Source organism: Macrotis lagotis, chromosome 8, assembly GCF_037893015.1.
Source record: "Macrotis lagotis isolate mMagLag1 chromosome 8, bilby.v1.9.chrom.fasta, whole genome shotgun sequence".
Taxonomy (NCBI): domain Eukaryota; kingdom Metazoa; phylum Chordata; class Mammalia; order Peramelemorphia; family Peramelidae; genus Macrotis; species Macrotis lagotis.
The window spans coordinates 136,656,544-136,682,988 of record NC_133665.1 but is presented as its reverse complement, the minus strand read 5'-3'; the positions used below and the strand labels follow the sequence as shown (position 1 = coordinate 136,682,988).

The window sequence follows — 26,445 nt, the reverse complement described above, 5'->3', positions numbered from 1 at the left end:
AAGAGACTGAACCACAATCTATAAAATGAGGGAGGCTTTTTTTTTCCTAAAAAAAGACCCTTCCAGCTCTAATTGTCAGATCCCATGAGTGACTTAACCACAGTCTCAGAGTTGGTAAAGAACAAAGCTAGCATTCAAACTCAGATCCTCTGGCTGCAAATTGCTATTTTCATTTCCCTGAACTGCCTCTTTGGGTTTAATTTTCCCTTAAAGAACAATTCGGGAAATCACTGGAATATACCATTCATGCTCAATTAAATCAGCTGTTCTCTAAATGTGGCCTGGGACTCCTGAGTCCCTAAAGTCCTTTCAGAAGGTCCTTAAGGTTTGAACTATTTTCAAAATAATACTGAGGCTTTTAAGCTTTCTAATCCTATAAATGGCAATAAATATAACCCACATAAACTTTTTTGGGAGAGTCCTTGATAATTTTTTAAAGTGCAAAGGATTTGAGAATGTCGATCTCAGCAACTAAGACTTGCAGAGTGGCTCTCTACATAGGTAAAGGGGGTTTCCTCACCTGGGATTTCCCTCTCCCAGTGAAATCATAGGTTCAGTCCCTAACCCCTTTCCTTTTCTGTTCAGTGTTTTTGACTCTATGGTACACCCAGCTGTGATCTATAACTCACCAGCAGCGCCCTTCCCCTCCTCTCCCTGGGGAACAAGATTTCCAAACAGAGCCATAGTTCTCAAGAAGAATTAACTCCCAGATGGGGGAGATGATTTATCCTAGCTGCCCTGGGCTCTTTCCTGAAACTGAGGCAGCGAGGGGAGGCAAACAAACCTGGACTGAAAATCAGAAGACCCCCCCCCCCCACAACTCTGTATTCCAACCTGGGCAAATGACTCACTCAGTGCTTTCTGCTCCATGCTGGGACCAGCAGGAAGATCTTCATGGAGAAGGGCAGCCCTTCATCTGACCTGGCCAGAAATTAGAGATGAAGAGGAAGACTTTGAGAGCTGTTCATGAATGAAGGACTGTCTGGCTTGGCTAGAGTATAGAAATTATGCAAGAGACCAGTCCGAGCGAAGGACGAAAAGGTGCTAGATTAGGGGGTGCAGGGGGTCTTAAATTCTGAGTATATGAAGATATTATAAGAGATCAGATGAGTGATTGGAAGTACTTATAAATAAGGTTGTAGAAAAAGGAATAGAGCGGCAGCTAGGTGGCACAGTGGTCCTGGAATCAGGAGGACCTGAGTTCAAATTCGACCTCAGACACTTAATAATGACCTAGCTGTGTGGCCTTGGGCAAGCCACTTAACCCCATTGCCTTGCAAAAACCTAAAAAATAAAGGAATAGAGAAAATAGATAGAATAATTAAAGCACCTTTAGCTTAACCTATCATCTCATTTGATCCATAAGGTAGATGCCATTATTATTTCCATTCTTACAGATAAAGAAACTGAGCCAGGCCAAAATTAAGTCACTTCCACAATAAGTGTCTGAGGCTGTGTTTGAACTAGATTTTCCTATTTCTACGTCCAGTTCTCCAATGACTTCACCTAGATTTCTTAAGAGACAGCTGGTCTGAATTTGAATACATTTTCCATATTAAAAGAGAAACCAATGTGGCAAAGAGAATTAAATCTGGAGTCATAAGTCCTGGTTTCAAATCCTGACTCTGCTCTTTCCTAGCTCAGTCACTACTCCTTCCTGGGATGCAGGTATCTCATAGAAGAAGTGTGTTGTCATTGATTCAAGTCAGACAAGCCAGAGTTCAAATCTCCTATCTGATGCTTTCAACTTACGTGACCTCAAGCCAGCCATTTCATCAAGCCTCAGTTTCCAAATCTGTAAAATGAGATGGTCACTAACATCCCTTCTAGCTAGATTCCTGTGCTCTGTAAAATAAGGATGTTGGAGTTCAGCTTTATATTACCCTCCCAGTTCTAAAGTTCACATTACCATGATCCTTTAAGATTAAGTGGGTGGGGGTGGCTAGGTGGTGTAGTGGATAAAGCACCGGCCCTGGAGTCAGGAGTACCTGGGTTCAAATCCGGTCTCAGACACTTAATAAATTACCTAGCCGTGTGGCCTTGGGCAAGCCACTTAACCCTGTTTGCCTTGCAAAAACCTTAAAAAAAAAAAAGAAAGAAAGAAAAAAGATTAAGTGGGTGTCAGAGCTTAGGAGCATTGTGGTAGATTCTCTGAGATATAATCAGAAGACCTGAAAAACACCAAAATGAGGGAACTGTGGGCAGCTGTCTAAAAGAATACTGGAGTAAAATGTGGAAAGAAAGTAGACAGCTGGCAAATGAATCCTGGGGGTTGGGTGGGGGAATTCAGTCCAGATTTGTCTACTCAAAGGGACATCAAGAAATCATCCTCTGTTGGATGGAGGAGATACCATTTGTGGACATCTGTTGGGTTTCATAAATGTCAGAAGGATATCTGGCAGGGAGAAAAGCCAATGATTGCCTTTCATTTGGTTCCTGCCACCCTTCTCAGGAAATCTGACCTTGAACAAGGAGTACCGGCAGCTTCCCCAGAGCCAGGGGTCATTTGCTGGTGAGCCAGTGAGACTGCATATTTTCTGTTGGGGAATTCATTTGTTTTAGTGACCCTGCTCTGGGGTTTCCACCCTGTTTCAGGGCTAGTAGATTCTTGACTCCAGAATCAGAAGAATCTGAAATCATAAGGAATATTAATGTAAGAAAAACATTAATGTTTTAACCATAAGGTCTGAGTTCCAGTCTTGTCTCTACTACTGAATACCCATGCAATCTTAGGTAAATAACTGCCCGATTATTGAAGGCTCCAATTACTGGTGGAGGTTCCAAAATGCCCATCTTTAAAATATGCAGACAGCCCTAATAATAACTAATATTAAACTTTGCAAACCAACTCTACTTTCATTTTCTGATTGGAGACCTTCAACAACCCTGTGAGGTAGAAGCTATAGGTATCATCATTCCCTTCTTACAGATGAGGAGACTGAGACTTCAGGGATCTAACCATAGTCACACTGCTAATGAATAGTGGAACTGAGGTTTCAACCCAGGTCTTGCCTGAGATTCCACATCTAGAATCTGTTCACCAGACCCTGATGCCTTCCCCAGATGACCTCTGAAGTTAATCTCGTTCTCCATCATGCGGTGCTTTGAAAAGGGTCATGCCATATTCTTCAAGAAAACAGCCAGTCTTTGTTGAATTCATTATAAAGCCTTGTGCATGTACAACACTGTGGAGAAGAGAGACGAATAATATAGAATCCCTATCCTAGAGGGGCTTAGAATGTAGCAATGAGAACAAGATAAAAAACAAATGATTATCTCACCAGTTATCATTGGATAGTGCCACCTAGTATAAGGGAAAAAAACACAGGATGTGATTTGGGATGAATCATAGATGCCTCTTTGTGCCTTTTTGTTAAAATGGAGATAATAACATGTACTGTACTCACCCTACTTGGTTTCAAGTATTAAATGACTTGATAGGTATAAAATGCTTTGTTAAAAATATCTGTCAGTTTGCAAGAATTCAGACCCGATAATCCCAAGATCTGAACTTTTAGCTCTGCCCCACCCAGCCACTTCTCCTTTCAGGGGTATCATATTAAGTATCATTTGGGTAGCATCTAAAGGCATGTTCACTTTCATTATGTTACTTGATTCTCACAGCACTGTGAAATATTTTGGAGTCATGTTATTATCCCCCTCTGATAAATAAGGAAATTGTGGCCCTTGAGAGGGTGAAATGATTTTGTTCAAGGAGAAATTTGAAATTTGAAAATATTTGTCTAGCCTTTCCAGTTATATTAATATATATTAATATATTATATTATATCTGTGCTTGTCTGATATTTTCTAAGGACCTCCAGCTCCCTCTCCATTGCTCAGTTTGACCCTCTTCTCAAATATAAATTCACTAGGATAATACGAAGCAACCTCAGCCCCTTCCCTCTATCCTAACTCCACTTTCCTGGCTCCTAGCTTTCTAAGGTAGATGTCTGACCCCAGTGATGTCCAGGTGGATCACTCCTTGCCCCTTTTCTCTTGACTCCTCCCTGCACAGGAGGTGAGCTAGACTCCCTACAAAGTCTGTCCAACCCCCCTCCTCCATGCTGAATCTGGTGAATTTAAACCCTGACACATTTCTTAGCTGTTTCCTTTCCTTTTCCTCTTTTCCCTTTCCGAAATATTTTTGCTATTAATTTGAATGAAGTCTTAATAATTGTGAACACTTTATAGTAACCTATCAACCTTTTGTGCAATCTGTAAATTAAAGTCTTTACCTCCCTGAGTTAAGAGAGATGGTGAGTCCTTCACTCAAATAAATCACAGCCCCTCCCATTTCCCTCACCCCAAATATTCGACCAAAATTTGACTAATGCCACTGAGCAAAGAGCAGACCAAGGTTTCAAAATAATAATTATAAATATGATGATGACAGTCTAGAGTAGGGAGAAGTGTCAGACAAGTTGAGCCAAGAGAACCAAAAGAACAATTTATACAAAACGTACAAGAGGTAAAAGCTCTGTTTGAGTTGCATGGGGGATGGACCAGATGGGCCAGGTATGTGACCACCATCTTTGAACATGTATGTGTGAGAAGAAACAGCATTGAAACAAACATCTGAACTCTGAGCAATACAAAGATCAATCTTAACTCCAAAATGAAACAAATCTACTTCCTCTATAAAAGAGGTGGGATTGGGGGGAGAAGAGGGAAAGAATAAGCATTTATATAGTGCCTACTGTATACCAGAACTATGCTAAGCACTTTTTTTCTTTTTACAAAATGGAATGTGGACTATATTGTCAGACATCAGCCAAGTGCTCATATGTTTCAATTATACTTCTTAAATATATCTTTTTTTTCAAGGGATGAGGAAGAATTTGATGAAATAGAAAGTGATGATGTGGGCAGCTAGATGGTCCAATGGATAAACAACAGCCCTGGGGTCAGAAGGACCTGAGTTCAAATCTGACCTTAGACAAGTCACTGAACACTATTACTTTACAGAAAAAAAAAAGTGATGATGTGAAAAATAATCCTTGAAAAAATATCAGGACTTGGAAGTCACCAAGATTGATTCTATAAACCCACCTGTGAGATAGTTCGACATGTATTATTATTCTCATTTTACAGAAGAGGCAACTGAAGTTCAGAAAGGTTAATGACTTTGCCCATAGTCATGCACTCAGGAAGTGCTAGAAGCCAGATTCCAAGATAGGTCGGACTCCAATTTCAGATCTCTTTCCAACCACTCAAAAAACAAGTCTCCTGACTAGTACAGATTAAAAAAATCATTGTACTCACTGAAGTCACCTTAGGAGCTAGCGAGATTTGGAGTCAGAGGAAAATGTACTACCCTACATTTACTGTGTGACCCTCAGTTCCACATGTCATTCAACCTTGCAGAGCCTTAATTTCCTCGATTAAAGTAGAGATAACATTTTACTCAATCAGCAAACATTTATTGACCCCCCCCCCATTATATGTGAGGAACTGTACTAAGCTTATCTCACTGAATGACCTGAGAAGAATTACCCTTTGCCAAACTTTTAAATGTTATTCAGATGATTCCAGAAGTCTTTGTAAACGTTAGTAGCTTTAAGTTTTTATTTTTAAGCTATTAGCTTTAGCTTACTAGCTATTATTTAAGGCAAGAATGATGGTTTTCACAGCTAAAACGGCACTAAGATTTGGGGGACACCCTGCATCCATGGAATGATAGGATGAAATTTAAGACAGTGGGTTCGATCCCCTAAGATGGGGAGCAGAGGGAGAATGGGGAGAAGGGAATTGGGGGCAGCCTGCTAAGAACTATTCCGAGATTCACACCTGGAAGGACATTTCCTTCAAGCTCTGCGTTTTACAAGAGAATCCGAGGATGGGAAGCGATCTGACCAGGGTCTCTTTGTGGAGTGAATCCAGGGCTTGGCTGGTGAGTGGTTGGGCTGAGACTGGAACCCAGGACTGCTGGCTCCGAGATCATGACTTTTTCCTCCTCTCTTTCTTTTCCCTTGCTCCCGGATCCTTCATTTTCCGCGTCTATCCCTTGAGGAGAATAAAGGGAAAGACGAGGCAGGAGAGATCTCTGTCTCTCGCCGCGTCCTGCTGGGGAGGTTAAGCTTTAACCACCTATAAAAGGAGCCTGAGCTGGGACTGGCATTGCAGCGTTTATAAATAGACTCCACCCCCAGCTACCCACCTCCCCTTGGCTTTGCCCAAGCCCAGCTCCCCGACCCGCCCGTGAGCAGGCACTTCGGGGCTCTCGGCGGTGAGGACCCCGGTCCTGGCAGCGCTGGTGGTCTCTGGTAGCCTCGGACCCCCAGAAGCCAGCAGCTGCCCCCCAGGAGACGTCCGGTCCCAGCCGCACGACCGTGCCCCAGGTGAGTCCAGATGCGGTCGCTGTCCACTCTGGGGGGGGGGGGGGTCGGAAGCGCCTGGCAGAGGGGGCGATGGGGGCAGAGAATGTCCTTTTCAGTTTTCTTCCTCCCCCTTCCCAGATGCTTAACTCTATCCCTCCCCTCCTTTCCACTAGCAATCCAAAGAAACAAGAGTTTGCTTTTCTTGAAATGGAAATGGATTCGTTTGGGAGTTAAAGAACCAAGGTCCCAAGTGCCTCCCTGAGCCTCAGTTCTCTCATTTGTAAAGCGTGGGGTTGGTGAGGAATAAGTACAAGGGGGCTTTTGCCTCTCTATTCTCTGGTTGCTGTCTTTGAAGCTGCTTCTCCTCTCTCTCTCCCTTTGACCCTCATCTCCCCCCCCAGATTAAAGCGAACCCCTCTCAAATGTTCCTAGACTGCCCTCTCGCCTTCACTCCCATGCTTCTGGGCAGGAATTTGAACTGGTGTGTGGAGCACCCTACCAACATAACCTCCTGAAAAGCAAGACCTGAGGGGTTTTTCATATTTTCATTCATACATCACTGAGAGACTGAATATGTGAGCTCATTATCATGAGTGCATTTTATTTGGTTTGAATCTAAGATGTCATTGACCACTGTCCAAGTATAACAGTATTATCATTATTATTATATGAAAAATTAATCATGTTTTGCACAGCTATCCCTGGTAAGTATTTCACAAATATTCCTGGTTAAAAAAAAAAGGCTGATTTCTTTAGAACAATATTTAGCCTTCATTTTACAACTGGTAAACAAGTCTCCCCCTATATTAATTACAAACTCAGGACGGCAATAATCAGGATTTCACAAGACTTGTCCTGCCTTCATGATGTTTAAAGTCCAGGAAGAGAGCAATTAATCAGATAGGATTGTAATAAAGATGACAGTCTCTGGGGAGCAATTGGGCAATTTTAGATTATATATCTTTCATTGTCAGATCACCCAGGAGGTTAATAATTTTCCCTAGCCTTTGTTTTGGATGAATATGCTTGTGTCTCCCTCGGTTCTGAGTGATCATTTTGGATAGATGGTCTCCACCTATAGGTTAATGATAAATCCCAGAATAAAACTTCATGTCTAATCTATGTTTTCTGTCATTTTATTTTAAAGTTTGCAATTTTTAGGGTTCACACCACTAGGAGATATGGTTCTTAAACAAAAGATTTTTAGGGTCCCAGAAACCCTTTCAGGAAATCTGTGAGGTCAAGACTATTTTCATAGTATGCTAAAATGCTTTAATATCTAATATCAATAGATATAGCAACATACCCCAAATCTCTTTGGGGATCCTTAATAGTTTTCAAACATATAAGGGATCTTGATGTCAAAAAAGTTGAGAACCAGCGAGGGAACACAGTGATAGAGTGCTGGACCTGGAGTCAAGAAGACCCGAGTTCAAATTCTGACTCAGACACTAGCTATATGAGCCTCTTCCTCTGTAAAATGAGCTGGAGAAGCACATGGCAAACCACTCCAGTATCTTTGCCATGAAAACCCCAAATGGGATCATGAAGAGAACCCCAAATGGGGATATAACTGAACAGTAACAATAATACAAGAGAATTCCTGGCAAGGAAAGTCCTGCCACAATATCAGTCCTCAATTGAAGTTTTATTTGTCTCAGATGTGAAAAGGTTAAATGAGTTCCCTTAGGATCATACAATCAATATAGATCAGAGGCAAGATCTGAATACAAGGCTCTTTGACTTTTTAAACTGTCAACCCTAAAACTATAAACCTTAAAAATATAAAGTTAAAATAAAATGACAGAAAATATAGGTTAGCTATGAAGTTTTATTCTCTGGAGTTTACCATTAACATAGGTGGCTTTCATCCTGGTAATGATCATCCCAAACTGGGGGAGATCTGGATACTTCTGCAGCAGCAAGAAAGGAACAGAATATACATAACAAGAGTTGACACAAATCTTAAACTTCCCTGGAGGCCATCCTATTATGCTGTTTATCCTTATGCAATACTGTCTGGTCTGAAGGCGCCTTCTTTCCTGGATTGAAGAGCTAGATAAGTATTCCTCATCCTGATCACTGTCTTCCTGAGTTTGTAATTAGCATTGGAGGGAAATAGTCATTGACTGTCTATGAAGGTTGAATGGTGTTCTAAAGAAATCAGCATTTTTATCAGGATTATAGTTGTGAAATAATGAATTTGTTATGATTATTGTTGTGGTTCTCTACCTACCAGTATCTCAGTATTCACAGCAACTCAGATTAAGATAAAGTTTACAAAGTTCATTCCTCACAACAACTCTGTATGTGTCAATCTCTCAATCCACATTTTATAGAAGAGGAAATGGGCTGAGAGAAGGGAAGTGATTTGTCCACACTCAACAGATAAGATCTGAGCTTGACCCTAATGGTCTTTCCCAATAGGCCAACTGCTACTAGACTGGAAGAGACCAGCAAAATCACCCCATCCATGCTCTTCATTTTATAAAGGAACAAACAGACCAAAAAGACTTAAGAATTTCCTCCAAGGCCATCAGGGATAGTAAATCCCAGAGTCAGGATTTGAACCTGGTTCTTTTGACATAGGAGTGAAAGTTAAATTGTGAACCCAAGACTCCAAGATGCACATTCTTTCTCCTCTATCATTCTACCTCCCTGTTCAGACCATCTTCCAGAAAGATAAGGCATCTGAGGTTCCTAGAAACTTGTCAAAGGTCACTCAACAAGTTATTGTTATACCAGTCCCCAAATCTCCTGTCTCCCAGGCCAGTGCTCTTTTCATGGATTCACCAGGTTTCTGCAAGGCTCATTCCAACAAGCTATTCAGAATAAGCCATCTTTCAACTGTTGCTTTGAAGGAAAAGAAAATTGAGCCAGGTTTTTCCTAACTCTGCTTAGCTCCATCTGGAAGGGAGCCATGTCCAGAGTATTGTTTGGGGAAATCCCTTTTTTCCTGATTGGCTAAGTGCCCAGGAGATGTTGGGTCAGGGTCTTTTCTGATTGGAAGAAAGGAATAGTACCACTGGAGAGGAAGGTCTAGCATCAAACTTCTTAACTTTGGGGGGGTTACTAACCCTTTGACAATCAAAGGAAGCCTATAGATCCTTCTTTAAATTAATGGGGTTTTTTTTTCAAATCTGACCTCAGACACTTAATAATTGCCTAGCCGTGTGGCCTTGGGCAAGCCACTTAACCCCACTCCCACTGCCTTGCAAAATCTAAAAAATAAATAAACAAACAAACAAACAAACAAACAAACAAATAAATAAATAAATAAATAAATAAATAAATAGATGTGTTTTTGTAAAAAAAAAAAATGCAGTGTCCCAAAAAGTCTTAGTGCTGTTGAAATACCCTATTTGAAAAATTACAAATACTTATCTTTAACATGTAATTGGGAGGAATATTAATTTTTTAAAAAACAAAGGAAGCCTATATTAAAACTATAAAACTATATATTAGAAAACTATAAAAGTCATATTGAAATATATTCATCCAAATGTTTTCTTTAAAAATATTCTACAAATTCATGGATCCCAGCTTAAGAACAACCCCTTTGTGAGCTTTCCTAGACAGAAACAAGCAAAAGCTCAGAAGGGAAAAAGTAGTAGGGAAAAAAATAGATTCCAAGAACCTGGAATCAAATCTCGGTCTAAGGACATAGTATCATTGAATTTTACATGATTTCAGTTGATCTTCAAAACTTCCTGGTAAAGAATGTTCTATAGAGTTGTTATTCTTGTTTTTACAGAAGAAGAAACTGAGGCTTAGAGAAATGATAAGAGCTGCCCAAAATCACATACTAGCCAGAATTAAGCCCAGGTCTCACTTTAAATTCAATGATATTTTTTTTTACACCAGAACTGCCCCTGTAGTTGTCTCTCTCTCTCTCTCTCTCTCTCTCTCTCTCTCTCTCTCTCTCTCTCTCTCTCTCTCTCTCTCTCTCTCTCTCTCTCTCTCTCTCTCTCTCTCTCTCTCTCTCTCTCTCTCTCTCTCTCTCTCTCTCTCTCTCTCTCTCTCTCTCTCTCTCTCTCTCTCTCTCTCTCTCTCTCTCTCGTTCTCACTCTCGTTCTCTCTGTCTCTCTGTCTCTGTCTGTCTCTGTCTGTCTCTGTCTCTCTGTCTTACCCTCTGTCTCTGTCTCTCTGTCTCTCTCTCCTCCCCACCTTTCTCTCCATTCTCTCTCTCACTCCCCCCTTCCTCTTCTCCCACCCACAATTGCATCCTAAGCTAGATTGTGCCCTGGAGCCAGGAAAACTCATCTTCCTGATTTCAAATCTGGTCTCAGACAGTAGTCATGGCTAGTCATTTAATCTTGTTTGCTTTAGTTTTATCTGTAAAATGAGTTGGAAAAGGAAAAGTTGAGCCATTCCAGTATCTTTGATAAAAAAAAAATCCAAATGGAGTCAATAAAGAATCAGACATAACTGAAAAAACTCAACAATGACAAAATCTCTAAGAGCATCTTCTAGTTCAAAAATTCTGATACCCATTATGCAGATGAAAACACAGACTCATGAATGTTAAAAGACATTGTAGAATGTTCAAATAAGAGATCCAGCATCACTTAGTTCAGTGGCGTCAAACTCAGAAAGAAATGGAATAAATCATATCCAAGGATCATCACAGGTCATATATTGACTTAGAAATCCACATTTTTTGCATTATTGATGTTCTATTATGCTTTTATTTATGTGTTAAATATTTATTAATAACATTTAAATCTGATTCAGGTCACACTAGAGCACTCCACAGACTAGATCAGTCATAATAAAAAGAATTCTTAGTCTTTTTTGTGTGTGAGTGTATTCTGGTCCCCTTTGGCGGTCTGGGGAAGTCAATCTTAAAAATAATGGTTTTAAATGCACAAAATAAAATTCAGAAGGTCATAAAAGAAAGATCATCAAAAATAAAGATATAATTTACCTCTCTTCCCCTGAAATCTATCCATGATTGAAGAACCCCTAGTCTAGTTGCCCCCAATTCCATGTTTTACAGATGAGCTCCTCAAAATGAAAACATTCAACCAAGACCACATATTGATTCAGTGAGAGGGACTCCTTCTAGACTACCTGAACCTGGGCAGGGGAAATGCTTCCCCTTGTCCAGGTTGGCACAGACCCTAATTTGAAGGAGAAAGAAAGATGCGAAGCCCCATGAGGGTTTCTCTGAAGAAAGGAAGGGGACTCAGACCTTTGCTCTAGCACACCTTTAAACACTCAGAGGCTGGGCTGTGATAAGAAGAAAACACTGCTGGGGTTAGGACAGTATTGTGACTTAAGAAGATACTTTAAATACTAAGGAGCTTCAAGAGAAAAATTAAGTCAAATACTAAAATCCTCTATGATGATGTAAATGTCCCTAGGATGGGTGTTTCCCTCACAACAATCCTATGAGGTAGGTAGGGCCCAATGAAGCTAATGGCTATCAAGACCAGGAGTCAAAACCATTCAATCACACTTTTCCATGAAACAGATATCACCAATCACCTGAAATCTGAGTGATTTCCAAATTCAAACCATCTCCTGACATTGAATTTTTTCCATTTTTATCATCTTTTCCAATTTGATAAGTATAATGTGATACTTCATAACTTTTAGATATTTCATTTTCTAATTAGTAGTAACAAATATTTTTCAGATAATTGTTAATAGCTTGTTTCTTTTCTTTTGAGAAACATTTATTAATATCCTTTGAACACTAAGAAAATGGGTTATAATCTTATAGATTTGTATCTCTTTTCAGATAGGATGCCATTTTTATCAGGGATGTTTAATGCACAGATTTCTTCATCTATGTCTTTGCATTTTAGCTGCATTGGTTTTGTTTGTGCATGAGTTAAAATTTTACATAATTGAAAAGTCTATTAATCTTTTACAATTTCTTCTATTCTACATATAGTGACAAAGTCTCTTATTTAGAGCTGTGAAAACTATAATCTTCCATTTATTTTTTATATGCTGTAATTTTTAAAATTTAGCTAATTCCTAATTCCATTTGGCTAGTATAAATAGGTTTTATTTGATAAAAAATTATTTCAGAAGCAAAAAATCTTCAAACTAACAAATGTTTATTGTAGAAGTAATCACACCAAAATCAAGTACCATTACAATTATTTGCAGCAATTAAATTTCATAAATTAAAAACATCATACATGAGTAAAAGGAGAATAATATCTCCACTTGTAAATCTGAATCTTTTACTCTCAAGCAAAATGAAAATCACCAAAGTAAAGATTTAGTGAGAAATTAAGTGCAAGATGTCTTGACTAGCAATCAAGAGACTAGGATTTTAATCCCAGTTTTTTTACTTAATCAATAGTGTGACCTTGTGCTAGTCTCTTTTTCCCTTTGGGTGTCAGTTTTCTCTGTAAAAGAGGAAGAATAAACTAAGTATACCACAGTATAAAGAGCACCATAACCTGGGGGCAGAGAGATTTATTTTGTGGCTCCACCTGTGTAACCTTACACAAGCCACTTTCAGCCTGTTTCCTCATTTGCAAAGTAAAGGAATTCTACTGGGTGACCTCAGAGGTCCCTTTCAGCTCTAGAGCTATAATTTTAAGATCTCTGAGGTTCCTTCCAACTCAAAAATTCTACTTTAGGGAATTGGTGCTCAATAAGTCCTCTAAAAGTTCCAGAAAGAAGAATCTAATTTTGTTATTATTTTCTTATGGCCACAAATGTCAAAAATAATTTAACATACACAGATTTTTTTTCAACAAAGGATGACAATATTTTGATATGTCTTCACTCACCTTTGAAAAACTTTTGCCTTTTGGAAATTTGATCTCAGTCTTTGGATTGGAAGACTGAGCAATATTTTTTTGAAGACACTGTGATTAACCCCATTCTTTCCAGGTATCCTTTGATCTGAAGCTTCAGTTTGTATTCCTAACCCATGAAGTCTCCACTTAAAAAAGAATCACACCTTTCTGACTACTATGTGCCACGCTGATTGGGCCTCTGTTTGGTTGTGTGTTTTTTTTTTCATAGAGAGGTAGGTACGTAGGTAGATAGGTAGGTACATAGATATGTAGGTGGATGGATGGATAGACAAACAGTCAGACAGATAGATGATAGATAGAAAGATAGATAGATAGATAGATAGATAGATAGATAGATAGATAGATAGAAATCTTTAAATGGTTTCCCAACAGCATCCCTTCAATTCAAATTGTTTACGATCTCAGTTTTCCCCATAAGGTCTGCTTTGCTATCATTATGCTAAGCATATTAGGAGTATGCAAAACTCTTATGCTAGTGAATGAATTATCTTCTAACCTCTTGATTTTGTAATCTTGCTTGCCCTTTACTATTATGAATAGCTCATAGATGACTCTACATATTCTCCCAAATAGAATAATGGTTTCTAAATTAAATATTAAAATGATTTTTATTTGACAGATAAATAGCCTTAGCCCTATGTCCCTTTTATGTTCAGAATGGAAAAAAAAAGAAATTTTGATATGAATGCTAAGAAAATCTCATTTTGGGACCTCATTTATTTCTAAACATAAATTTTGTGAGGGGGAAATCCTGTCAAGCAAACCTTTAGCAACATCATCCCTTCTGAGTTCCAGAAAGCATTATCCTACCTTTCTGAGTTTTGACAAAAATTGAATACAGAATTTTATAAACTCATTTGGATCTGGAGGAAAGATCCCATCTGTCTGGGGAATTCCCAGTATGGACATTCACTCCACTTATACTGATCTGAAAGGAAATTAAAACTTACAGTGGTTCATTACCCAAACACTGAGATGTCAGGTGGCTTATCCACAGTCACATAACTCGTATGTGACAGGACTCATATAAGGTTGTTCTGACTACAAGGGCATCTTTTTATCTATTCTGCCATACTGCCTGTCATAGTTAAAGAAAACTATTTTTATTTATTATAGTATTCTTTACAATCATATGTAATTTGTTTTATAAATTATATGAATAATGATATATCTCTCCATATGAATTTCCTTACAATTGTTCTAATTCATTAAAGTAAATTTTTAGAATTTTGATTGGTAGGTCACTAAACAAGTAGTTTAGTTTTGGTAGAATTGTCATTTTTATTATATTAGCTCAACCTCTCCATGAGCACTTGATGTTTGCCCAGTTATTTAAGTCTGATTTTATATCAATGCATTAATTTTTCCATACCATCTTCAAAACCCATGGTATTATAGTACTGAAAAAGTCTTGTATCTAATTAAATCTCTAATTATTCTTAAAGTTTTTAAGCAACAATAGTTTTTTTCTTATAACCAATGCCATTATCCACTTTTTCTTTACAAACTCAATATATTAACACCTAATTAGCTTCCACTTCAACTACCTGAATTTGATAGCTGAGTGCTGGCTCTAGTAAATGTGAAAAATGGGGATTTCACACCCTTCCTTCCCCTCTCCTCCAGGGAATCATAAGAGGCTCAAAGTGTTAGGTTTACATTAGCATGGAAAAATGTAATCCATAGACCTATCCTGTTAACCACTGGCTTGGTATACAAATTAAAATCTATGAATTTTTCATAGCAGAAAAATACAGTTTCTTAATAAGAATGAACACAATTGGGGTGGCCAGGCAGTGCAGTGGATAGAGCACCGGCCCTACAGTCAGGAGGACCTGAGTTCAAGTCCAACCTCAGCCACTTAATAATTACCTAGCTTTGTGACCTTGGGCAAGCCATTTAACCCCATTTGCCTTGCAAAAACCTAAAAACAAAACAAAAACAAAAAAAAAGAATGAACACAATTCGTGTCACCTGTTTATTTGAATGAAAGGTGGAATTCTGTGGCAACCTTCCAAATGACTTGAGTAAGGATTTGTTTAAGCTCAAACTTGTCAGCATAGGGTTTCAACATTGCGCAAAAGCAAAGTAACTGGATAACCCTGTGACCCATCTTTTGAATTTTTTCCAAGAAGAGTGGGCAGGTGTAGAATAGACACATAAGAAATCTGCCTCAACAAGTATTTTCTGGCATGTTGTGCCAGTATCACCATCTGACTCATTAAATCCCACAATCCAACTTTTGTTACCTGAATAATAAAAAGTATCAGTGTCTCCCATCAGACTTCTGCACTTAGTCTCTCTAAAGAAATTTGTTAATCCTTTGAACTCATGTGCTCTGTCCCTGATAAAGATGATTCCTTCCTCTCTGTGGCTTAGGAGCACACAAATGGAACTGCTCCATTGGCTGTGTTCTATTTTAGAAAGACTAGGCCTTAATTCAATTATTTCTTTCCATGTCAGATCATTATTATCCCTGACTTCATATTTGAGTCTCTTGAATACCTCCCTGGGGCTTCCTACATTGACATCTGTACCAGGCTGAAATCACATACCAGTGCTTGGGGGAAGTTTTTATTATCGATTTTTCCACATCACCCCATTTCTGAATAATCCATTTTGTAATTATTTACTGACAGTCCAGGTTGCACCGACCAAGGAGAATCTTTGCCCCTGAACTTTGGGTGGATTTTGAATTTATTGGAATTTCAATATTTGCCATGGTGTTTCTATTCCTGACCTATCCTGATGCTCTTCAGAATTCAGCTCAGCTCCACCCTGTAAACCCATTTGAACCACACTCTTTTCTAGTTTTCCTTGCAGTCAAAGTCCAATATTTTAGGGACTGATGCTAGAGATAGGACTTTGACTATTATGGACAGTAGCAGAATCCTAGAGTAAAGTATTTTCATTGTTCACATTCTCTACCTTTCTCTCCACTTCCTTCTGTATTGACTTTCATCCTAATGCCTTCTTACTTTCCTTTTCCTCTTTTCACAGAAAGGATCAACTAATTCAATCAATTAGTCAATTTTATTAAGTATCTATTATGTGTCAGACACCATACAAAGCTCAGGATGTGCAAAAATAGACAATAATTCTCACTAAGATATGAATAACGTTGATAGGAAACATGGTGTGGTGGAAAGAAAACTTTTTATAGATTCAGGGGCACAACAGACAAGCCATTTAACCTCTTGTGCCTCAGTTTCCTCATCTGTTGAATGAGGATAATAATACCTTCATTATTTACCAAGCAAGATTGGGATGAGCAAAATTCTTCATAGATTTTAAAAATACATTGAAAATGGGATCCGTTTTTAGGTTACTCTTCTTAGGATAGTTTAAAGAATATCCTTGGAAAGATTATTGCTTAACCAAGGGAAAGTACTAACTATTGGTGGAGTTTTAGGTGGCATGACTGGGGTGGATGGTGGTTAAGGGTCTTCCTGGAAGTTTTTTAATGAAATCATAATGGAAAGGTCATTGACTAAAAATCATAGGGATAGGGACTGAACCACTTTATTTAATTGATAAAAGGAATTTCCAAATGGGGACTCTTTCTTCTCTAAAGCAACTTACAGTCTTAAAGAGAGGCTTGGGAGGCTGAGAGGTTCTGGTGACTTACCCAAGATCACACAGCCAGAGTGTGCCACAGGTGGTACATGAACTCAAGTTTTTCTGACTTTGAGACCACTTTTCTAACCACTATAATATGCTGTCTCTCTTACATAAGTATATTACAGGGGTGTCTAGGTGAAGCAGTGGATAGAGCACTGGCCTTGGAGTCAGGAGTACCTGGGTTCAAATCCGACCTCAGACACTTAATAATTACCTAGCTGTGTGGCCTTGGGCAAACAACTTAACCCCACTGCCTTGCAAAAAACTTAAAAAAAATAAGTATATTACACAGTTTGCTTCAATTTTTTGTTGTTCAATTGTTTTAGTCATGCCCCACTTTTTATGATCCCATTTGGAATTTTCTTGGCAAAGACACTGCAGTGATTTGTCATTTCCTTCTCCAGATCATTTTACAGATGAGGAAACTGAGGCAAACAAAGTTAAGTTGCCCAGGGTCACACAGCTAGTAAGTGTCTGAGGGTGGATTTGAACTCAGGTTTTGTGCTCTATACACTGCACCACCTAGCTAGTATGAATAGTTGCATGCCAAAGTTATCTTAGCCAAAGAAATCTTCCATCCAAGGACAAGGAAACCATAAATGAAAAGATCACCAACATGAAGCTTGATGTGAGTGACTGTAGGTGTGGAGTATTGTATTGTCTGTTAGATATGTTGATTATATTGTTTCCTTTGGCTTAACTGTTTTTCTGTTACAAGGGGAAAGCCCGTGTCAAAGTTTAATAATAACAATAATGAGTTTTACACAATCATATTCCTGGTAATAAGCCTGATTTCTTTAGAATAGTATTCAGCCTTCGCTTTTCAATAGGTAAGAAATCATTGACTATCTCCCCCTAGATTAATTACAAACTCAGGAAGACAAAGATCAGAATGTTGGAAGACTTGTTTTGACCTCATAATGCTTAAAGTCTGGGAAGAGATAACAATTAATCAGATAGTATTGCGTAAGGATGATAGTCTCTGAGGAGCAATTGGGCATCAGAAGATTGTGCAACTTTCATGGTCAGGTCATCAAGGAGGTTAATAATTTTCCCTATTCTTTGTTTTGGGATAAATAGGCTTATGTCTTCTTCATTTCTGGGTAATGATCTTGGATAGATGGTTAATGGTAAACCTCAGAGAATAAAACTTTATGTCTAACCTATATTTTCTGCCATTTTATCTTAACCTCATTGTTTAAGGTCTACAGTTTTTAGGGTTCACACCCGTTTTGTGGTGGTAATATTCTAGAATGCCTGTAATAGAAAAATAAAAGGTATACATAACATTGTTTAAAAAATATTGAATTACCCTGTAACCAACCCTAAGCAAGATTATGGGGACAGAGGAGGCCCCAATCTTTGTGAAGTTTGTAATCTATTAATGTAGACAAAGAGCAATCAAAGGCAGTAATTAAATGTGGAGATATTAATGGGTCTCAAAGCAATTTGGAAGATTTCGTGAAAGAACTGAAATTTGAGCAGACAAAATGCACATCTCCCTGGGAAGGGAAACACCAAAGGGGATGAACCTGGGTAAGGATCTGACTTGGGAACTTTTAAGAACCAGAACTGGGGAGTTTGGAAAGGAGAGAGTAGGAGGATGCCTGAAACTTCATTAGATTAAAACATCACTACCTCTGGCCACAAAGCTAGATGTGAAGGATCCCCTGAGCTGCCCCTTCACCCGCTGTCCTCAGTCTCCCACCTCTTCTTCATCTTACATCGCCAAAAAGCTTCCCTCAGTTATCTCCTCCATCACCTTTCTCTCACATGACAAGATCATCCTTTTTCTTGCCAAGGCAAACCCCTGGATGTGTATGAGTACAATGGATCCCATTCCATCACATCTGCCCATCCCAATGCATCCTCCACTCAGATGCAAATGTGATATTCACAAAATATCATTTTCCTAAAATACAGTTCTGACCCTTTCACTCCCTTAATAAAACTTCAGGATCAAACAATTCCTTTGTCATTTAAAGGCCCTGACCATCTGACCCATTCTTATCTTCTTTGTCTTCTTACATTTTATTCCTATCTACATATTCCGTGGTTTACTTACATTGATCTAGTTGCTATTTGTCACACAGGACATTCTATCTCCCTACTCCATGTCCTTCATTCCATGCCTAGAACATTCTCTCTCCTCCCCTAGGACTCTTGGCTTCCATGGTCTTCTTCAAAATCCTGCTCAAATCCCATCTTTTTTCAATGTTATTTTTCTACTTCTCCCCCTCTCCCCACTCTCCATGATAGCAAGTAATCTGATATACGTTATATACATGCAATAATATTTAATATATTTCTATAATAATGTTGTAAAAGAAGAATCAGAACCAAAGGGGAAAACCCTGAGGAAAAAAAAAACAAATTTTATAAAGTAAAAATATTCTTTTGAGTGCAATCAGACTCTATAGTGGTTTTTTTTCTCTAGTTATAGATAGCATTTCCCATCATAAGTCTTTTAGAATAGTCCTTGATCACTGAACTTCTGAGAGGAGCATAGATGATCATCACACAATGTTGCTGTAGCAATGTTCTCCTGGTTCTACTCATTTCATGCTCACTCAGCTTCAGTTCATAAGTGTCTTTCCTGGCTTTTCTGAAGTCTTCATGATTTCTTACAGAACAATAGTACTACATTATGTTCGTTTACCACAATTTGTTCAGTCATTTCTCAATGTTTTGCCGTTACAAGAGTTGCTACAAATATTTTTGTACATGTGGATCTTTTCCCCTTTTTTTATGATCTCTTTAGTTTATAGATCTAGCAGGGTAAGGGTAATCAAAGGGTAAGCACAGTTTGATTGACCTTTGGTAATAAATTTGGCAAAAAAATAAAAGTTCCAAATTGCTCTCCAGAATGGTTAGATCAGTTCACAACTCCATCAACAGGGTTTAGTGTCACAGTTTTCCCACATCCTCTCCAACATTAATCATTTTCCTTTTTTGTCATTTTAGTCCATCTGATAGGTTTGAGGTGGTACCTCAGAGTCAGTTTAATTGCATTTCTCTAATCAATAATGATCAAATTCTACCTTCTGTAGAAGGTCTAATTTTCTTTATCTCCCTCCCCAAAGTTACTCTCTTGACTGTATATCATTTATATTTATATTAGAGAGAGAGAGAGAGAGAGAGAGAGAGAGAGAGGGAGAGAGAGAGAGAGAGAGAGAGAGAGAGAGAGAGAGAGAGAGAGCAAGAGAGATCTGCATGCTGTTTCCCTGTTAGAATGGGAGCTTCCTGATGATGAGATCAATGATTTTGCTTTTCTTTGTATCCTTAGCACAGTGTCTGGCCTATGGTAAATACTTAATAAAAGTTTATTGACTTTGATTCAGAGTCAAGAAACCTGGGTTCTTTGCCTCTTACTACCTGCAGGAGCAAATTCCTCACCCTCTCTGAACCTATAGTTTCCTGGTCTGGAAAATAGGGAGAGTAACATTAACAGTGCCCACATGACAAGATTGTTAAGAGAAAAGCTATAAAGATTATCTGTCCCTTGGGGTAAAGGGGACATTTACATCATTCTAGGTCTGGTGAGAAGCAGAATTATCAGGGCTCATCAACTTCACCTTTGGACAAGGCATCTTGATACAGAGAAGGACATCTGGAAGCATCTGCTTGTTACTCTCATCTTATCAATGGTAAAAGTGTAACCCAGAGCCAGAGCAAGAAAATGACTTATATGAGATCTCACAGCAAGTTATCAGAGGGCCTGAATTTGGCCCTTAGATTTCTTGATGAAGAGTTCTTGACTCTAGGGACACTGGGAATGTCCCCATCCTTAAAGCGTTCTACCCGACTCCATTAGGTTTGAATTATATTTGACAGAAACAGGTTCATAGAACTATAGATTGTTAGACTGAGAAGAAATTTAGTTCTAACTTAATCCCCTTTCATTTAATACTTGTCCCCTGTTGAGGATGTTTGTCCTTCATTCTCAATGAAGATCATGACATCAAGGGAGGTGAAGCCATGACAAGTACATGAATTTGATTTGAATGAGGAGGTGCTGTGCTAAGTCACCAGCCTCACTTTCTCCTCCAGAGCCATCTGGGTCCAGCAGCCAGATATGAATCAGGATGACTGGAGATAGCCCTGGATGGCTATCCAGGACTTTGTCCTCTATTAATATATCCCCTGGGAGGGGTCAAAATGCTCAACAGGACTGTCATTGATAGAGATTCTTGAGTAAGAGTTAATCTGGCTTTCCATAAAGACAATATGACAATGGCATTGAGGGGAGAGCAAAATGTGGGTTTGACTGAATCAAAGAGGAGGTGATAGGGTATGATATATAATAAGGCTGGAGAGGTGGACTGGCGGTTGAAGGAGGGTTTGATTTTGCTTCTAGAAGTAATGGGGGGGGGGGGGTTTGAGCAGGGCAATGAAAAGATCAGACCTGTGCTTTAGGATGCTTATCTTGGCAGCCCTGGGGAAGATAAAAAGAGATTGAAAGCAGGGAAAGCAATGAGTAAATGACTGCAATGGTTCAGGACACAAGGAGAATCTGAAGCAGAGTGGTTGGGGAATCAGCAAGACTTGGCAACTGGTTGGGGGGAAAGTGAAGAAAGTAGACACAAGATTCCAACTGAGAAATCTGGGTAAGTGAAAGGATAGTTGTAGTAACCCTCAACCAAAATAAGACAGTTTGAAAGACTGAATTGGTTAAAGTTGAGCAGAATGGGTTTCATTTTGGTGATGTTGAGTTTGGGAAACCCATAGAACCTTCAGAGGGAGATAACCTAAAGGCAGTTGCCAGGATTGTACTGTGAAAAGAGACCAGTATGTTATTTCACTGCTAATTGAGTTGTCTATTGGTTCAACTGCTTCAGAAATCATTTTGGAATTAATAAAAAACATTGCTAAATCATTCATGCTCTTTAAATCATTTAACACCCCTTAAGTCTTTCTTGACAACAAGAAAATATCTTCCCATACAAAAATAGTCATAGTCATGCTGTTTATAATAGCCAAAAGGTAGAGGCAACTAGGTTGTCCACTTGAATTCAAATCTCACCTCAGAAACTTAGTAGTTGTATAATGCTGGGCAAGTTAACTAACCTCTGTCTGCCTCTGTTTCCTCATCTGTAAAAAAGGTGATGAAAATAATAGCATATATCTCCTAGGGTTGTCCTGAGAATAAAATGAGATAATATTTGTAAGGCATTCAATATCTATCTAGTACATATTAGACATTTAATAAATGTTGGTTTCCTTTCTTCCTAAAAATCTAGATGTAAAAATATACCTAATGATTGAAGAATGATTAAACAAGTTATGGTATATGAATGTTGTTGAGTCATGAGGCTAATATGAAGAATTCAGAGGATCACAGCAAGTGATACAAAGTAGGGAACTATACCCACAATTACCCCAATGCAAATGAAGTGTATGCTAAGGCAATAAATCCACATCCAATACAGCAAGCCACTTAACCCCATTTGCCTTGCAAAAAAAACCTAAAAAAAAAGAAAGTAGAAAGTACTATGGGTCTCAATCAATCAATTAGGGAGTTTGGTTTAATTTTTTTTTAATTACCTAGTCAAGGAATATGCATTCTGCGTGTTTAGATGTTGGTTGAGAAGTATCTAGGGTATCACAATGGATAGAGTGCCAGGCCTGGAGTCAGAAAGACTCCTCTTCCTTAGTTCAACCTCAGACACTTACTAGCTTTGTGACCCTGGACAAGTCACTTAACTCTATTTGTCTCAGTTTCCTCATCTGTAAAATGAGCTGGAGAAGGAAATTTAACAAACTACTCCAACATCTTTGCTGACAAAACCTCAACTGAGGTCTTGAAGAATTGGATATAAATAACAGCAAATGGGAAGTATCTGTTTTCTCAGAACAAAATGAACAAATAAACCTCTCAGGAATAGACTCCAATTAATCATATATGTGTCTTGTTTGCTTGTGGTTGTTTGCATGTTATCTCTCCCTTTAAAATGTGAGCTTCTTAAGTGCAGAACCATTCTGTGTATTCCCAACACTTACTTAGCACAGTGACTGCCATATAGTAAATACTTATAAGTCTTGGTTGACTGGTTGAATCATTCAGATTTAAGGGTCTGGTTACATTTAAAAATAAATACAATCTACAATTACTGCCTAACCCTAACTTTTTGGCTTTGTCCTTCCAGGTCCATATCCACCACCATGAGGATAGCCATCATCGGTCAGAGCCTGTTTGGCCAACAAGTCTACTCCCGACTCCGGGAGGAAGGTCATCAGGTTGTAGGAGTATTCACTATTCCTGATAAGGATGGAAAAGCAGATCCACTGGGTAAGCCAGGCTTGGAACCTCAAGCACAGTGGGTTCTCAACCAAAGTTTGCTGACTAGAAATGAGTTGTATTTTCAGGGTGGTCAAAAGATAGCCTAGACTAGGGATCAGAATCATGTCAGAACCAAACCTCAGCTGAAAACTGGACAGATCAGCTATAGCCAAGACTGGGAGCCTTGACAGACCTAGCAGGGCAAAGGAGGCAACCAGGAAAATCTATTTTTTTAAATTAATAAACATTTTATTTATTTTTCCAATTACATACAATGGCAGTTTTTAACCAATAATTTTTGGCAAGGTTTTGAGTTTTACAAATTTTCTCCCCTCTTTCCCCCAATAGGAAGCAATCTGATATAGGTTTTACATTTGTAACCATGCTAAACATAGATCAAAATTAAACTTGTTGTAAGAGAAAAATCAGATACAAATGGAAGAAAACATTAGAGATACAAAAATTACATAATACAACTTTTATGGCCATCCAGGACTTTAACCTGGAAAATCTTTAACAGCAGGCAATGAGAGGAGGTCTAAATAAATCAATATTCATCAACAAAGAGGCTGAGATACAGAAGACAAGTGGCTACCCCAGCAATAGGATGGAGGGTGTCCTTAGTAAGGGATCTCAAGCAGTAAGCTTAGACAGGTAATTCATGATAAAAGGAAAAACTGATGGATTATTTAATTAATTAAAGTAGAATAATTCCAAAAACACTAAAGGAAAGGCAGGGATGGGGTCTATGGCTAAATATCATATCAGATGAGAAAAGGAGTTTAAATCTGTTTGTGATGGAGGGGATCTGTGTTTGGTATCCCATGCCAATGTGCTGAATTAGTCCAGAGATGGTTACATCTGTCCTGAGGAACAAAAGACTTCCTCAGAGGAGAGGGAATGGAAGAAAGGAAAAATAGAATAAGAGGAAGGAAGAAAATCAAATGACTGAATCATCATGTGTCTCCCACAGCCCAGGAGGCAGAGAAGGACCATGTACCTGTGTTTAAATTTGCCCGATGGAGGGTGAAAGGGAAGGCTCTGCCAGAGGTATTAGAGCAATACAACTCTCTGGGGGCCCAGTTGAATGTCCTGCCCTTCTGTAGTCAGTTCATCCCCATGGAGGTCATCAACGCACCTGAGCACGGCTCCATCATCTACCACCCATCACTCCTGCCCCGACATCGTGGAGCTTCGGCCATCAATTGGTAAGAGGATTGGGGCAGGGTAGGGGCCAAAGGCCAGCCCACACCTCTCCCACATAACTAGATCTGACTCTACAACCTCCATTAAAGAGATGGAATGAGACACACCAGTCACTGCCACTCTTCCTAAGTTTGTCAGATAAGGCACAAGGAAACTGTTCTTTAGGGATCTGTTCCTTGGCTTAAGGGTCTTATTTTTAAAATACAGGAACTCTTTGGAGGAAAAAGGTGTGAAGTCAGCAGAACCTGAGTTTGAATCAATGTATTGCAGTATTTTCATCTAGAGCACCAGGCAATGCATTTTTATCCTTCATCATTTGCAAAATCTTTCTCTTTGTGGCGGGGGGGGGGGGGGAGGGTTTTTAAGACAGTAGGATTAAATGACTTGCTCAAGGTCACACAAGTAGGTAATTATTAAGTGTTTGAGACCGGCTTTAAACTCAGGTCCTTCTGATTTCAGGGCTGGTGCTCTATCCACTGCTCTACCTAGCTGTCCCATGCAAAACCTTTCTCATCCATGATTACATTCCATCCTAACTGAGGTCTTGTAAGGAAGGTAAGGTGGTGGTTATTATCCTCATTTTACAGATATTGAAACGGAGACCCCGAGAAGGGAGGTGTCATGTCAAATGTCACGTTGCTGACATAGCAGTAGACAAGGTTGTGAGCATTTGGCACTTGCTCATGACTGGGAAAGGCTAGATCGAAAACATCACCTGTTTCATCAAATTTTCTGGAGTTAGGAATGTAGGTAGATGCTTTGAGGAGACATGTCTTGGGGGAATAGTAGAAAGAGAAGCCTAAAGTCTGAAGAGGAAGAGGTCAATTGGGGAACTCCTCTGACCCTCAAAGGAGCACATCCTGAAGCATATGCCCCCTGGGGCATTCTTTGACTAGTACTTACCTTCTTGTATGGATCACCTTCAAAATGAGAGGAATTGTACCCTCTCTGGGTAATCCCATTTCAAGGCTACTGCAAGGAGCTGGCCGTTCTCTGACATATATGGGCTCCCTTTCTGCAGAAAATAGGATGAAGGAAAAAAGGAAAAAGAGTTGTTTCTGGTCTGCAGAAGCCAGAGGACAAATGAATTCCCCAGGTGAGGGTTATTCAAGAACATAGATATAGCATTCCTCTTCTAAAAAATAAAATGCTCCTTACCATGAAAAGTTCAAACTCTTCAGCTTGGTGTTCAATCCACAACTGGATGCTTCCTTCTTATCCACTTTTATCTTTTATTAGTCCCTTCCACACATTCCTGGGAGAAAGGAGCAAGGGCCTGGAGGTGTCTGCTCTGTTCTGGCCTGCAAAGATGCCACTTACTTTTTCACCTCAGGGCCTTTGATCATGCTACTGCCTATCCCTGGAATGCTCTGCATCTTCCTCTTCACCCCCTGGGGCTCTCACCCATCCTTTTCTTTGTTTTTTTAGTTTTTGCAAGGCAATGGGGTTAAGTGACTTGCCCAAGGCCACATAGCTAGGTAATTATTAAGTGTCTGAGGCCAGATTTGAACTCGGGTACTCCTGATTCCAGGGCCGGTGCTCTATCCATTATGCCACCTAGCTGCCCCATCACACCCATCCTTTTAAGTCAACTCTGCTGTCCTCTGTTGCAAGATTTCCCTGACTCCCTCCAATCAGGAGCAGTCTGCCCCTTAGAACCTGCTTAGCTCTTGGTCTTATACTTCTCTAAGACACCATGTATTTCATTCATTTGGGGAAAAACAGACAGATGGACAGAGAGCCAGAGAGAGAAGGAGCAGGAGAGAGTGACTGAGGAAGAGAGGAAGTGAAAAAGAGCAGGAGAAAGCAAGTAGGAGAGAGGAAGGGGAAAACAAGGAGAGAGAGAGACAGAATGAACAGGAGAGAGAAAGTGGGAAAGAGAGAGAAAGAGAAAGAGAAGAGCAGGAAAGAAAGAGGAGAGAGGAAGAGAGACAAAGAAGGAGGGAAGGGTGGGAGGCAGGGAGGGAAGGGAGGGAAGGGAAGCAGAGATAGATCAATGTAGATAAATTTGTGTGTGTGTATATTATTCCCTACTTGATTATAAGTTCCAGAGACAATAGCATATTTACACTCTGTGTCTCCTCTAGAACCTAAATACTGGGTACTTGGTAAACAATTGTTTTGTATTTTGACTTGCTGAAGATACAGTCAACAGCAAGAGAACAACATTGGAGCCAGTGTGATAAAGTGGAAGAAGCAGTAAATTGGAACTGAGAAGGCCTGGGTTCAA

General features: G+C 39.3%; 1 protein-coding gene and 1 long non-coding RNA gene across 2 annotated transcripts in view; one reads left to right on the top strand and one right to left on the bottom strand.

Moving 5' to 3' along the window:
• LOC141496203 (uncharacterized) overlaps positions 1 to 6,128 on the bottom strand; it is an 86,370-nt gene extending 80,242 nt beyond the window's left edge. Inside the window, exon 1 of the long non-coding RNA XR_012470978.1 lies at positions 5,791 to 6,128. This is a non-coding gene — a long non-coding RNA (uncharacterized LOC141496203). The remainder of the gene's footprint in view (positions 1 to 5,790) is intronic.
• A 68-nt stretch (positions 6,129 to 6,196) lies between these two features.
• Positions 6,197 to 26,445, top strand: part of LOC141496200 (cytosolic 10-formyltetrahydrofolate dehydrogenase-like) — a 53,134-nt gene continuing 32,885 nt past the window's right edge. Inside the window, exons 1-3 of the mRNA XM_074198451.1 lie at positions 6,197 to 6,341; positions 22,876 to 23,018; positions 23,983 to 24,217. Coding sequence (XP_074054552.1) covers positions 22,892 to 23,018; positions 23,983 to 24,217 — 362 coding nt within the window. The 5' untranslated portion in view covers positions 6,197 to 6,341; positions 22,876 to 22,891. The remainder of the gene's footprint in view (positions 6,342 to 22,875; positions 23,019 to 23,982; positions 24,218 to 26,445) is intronic.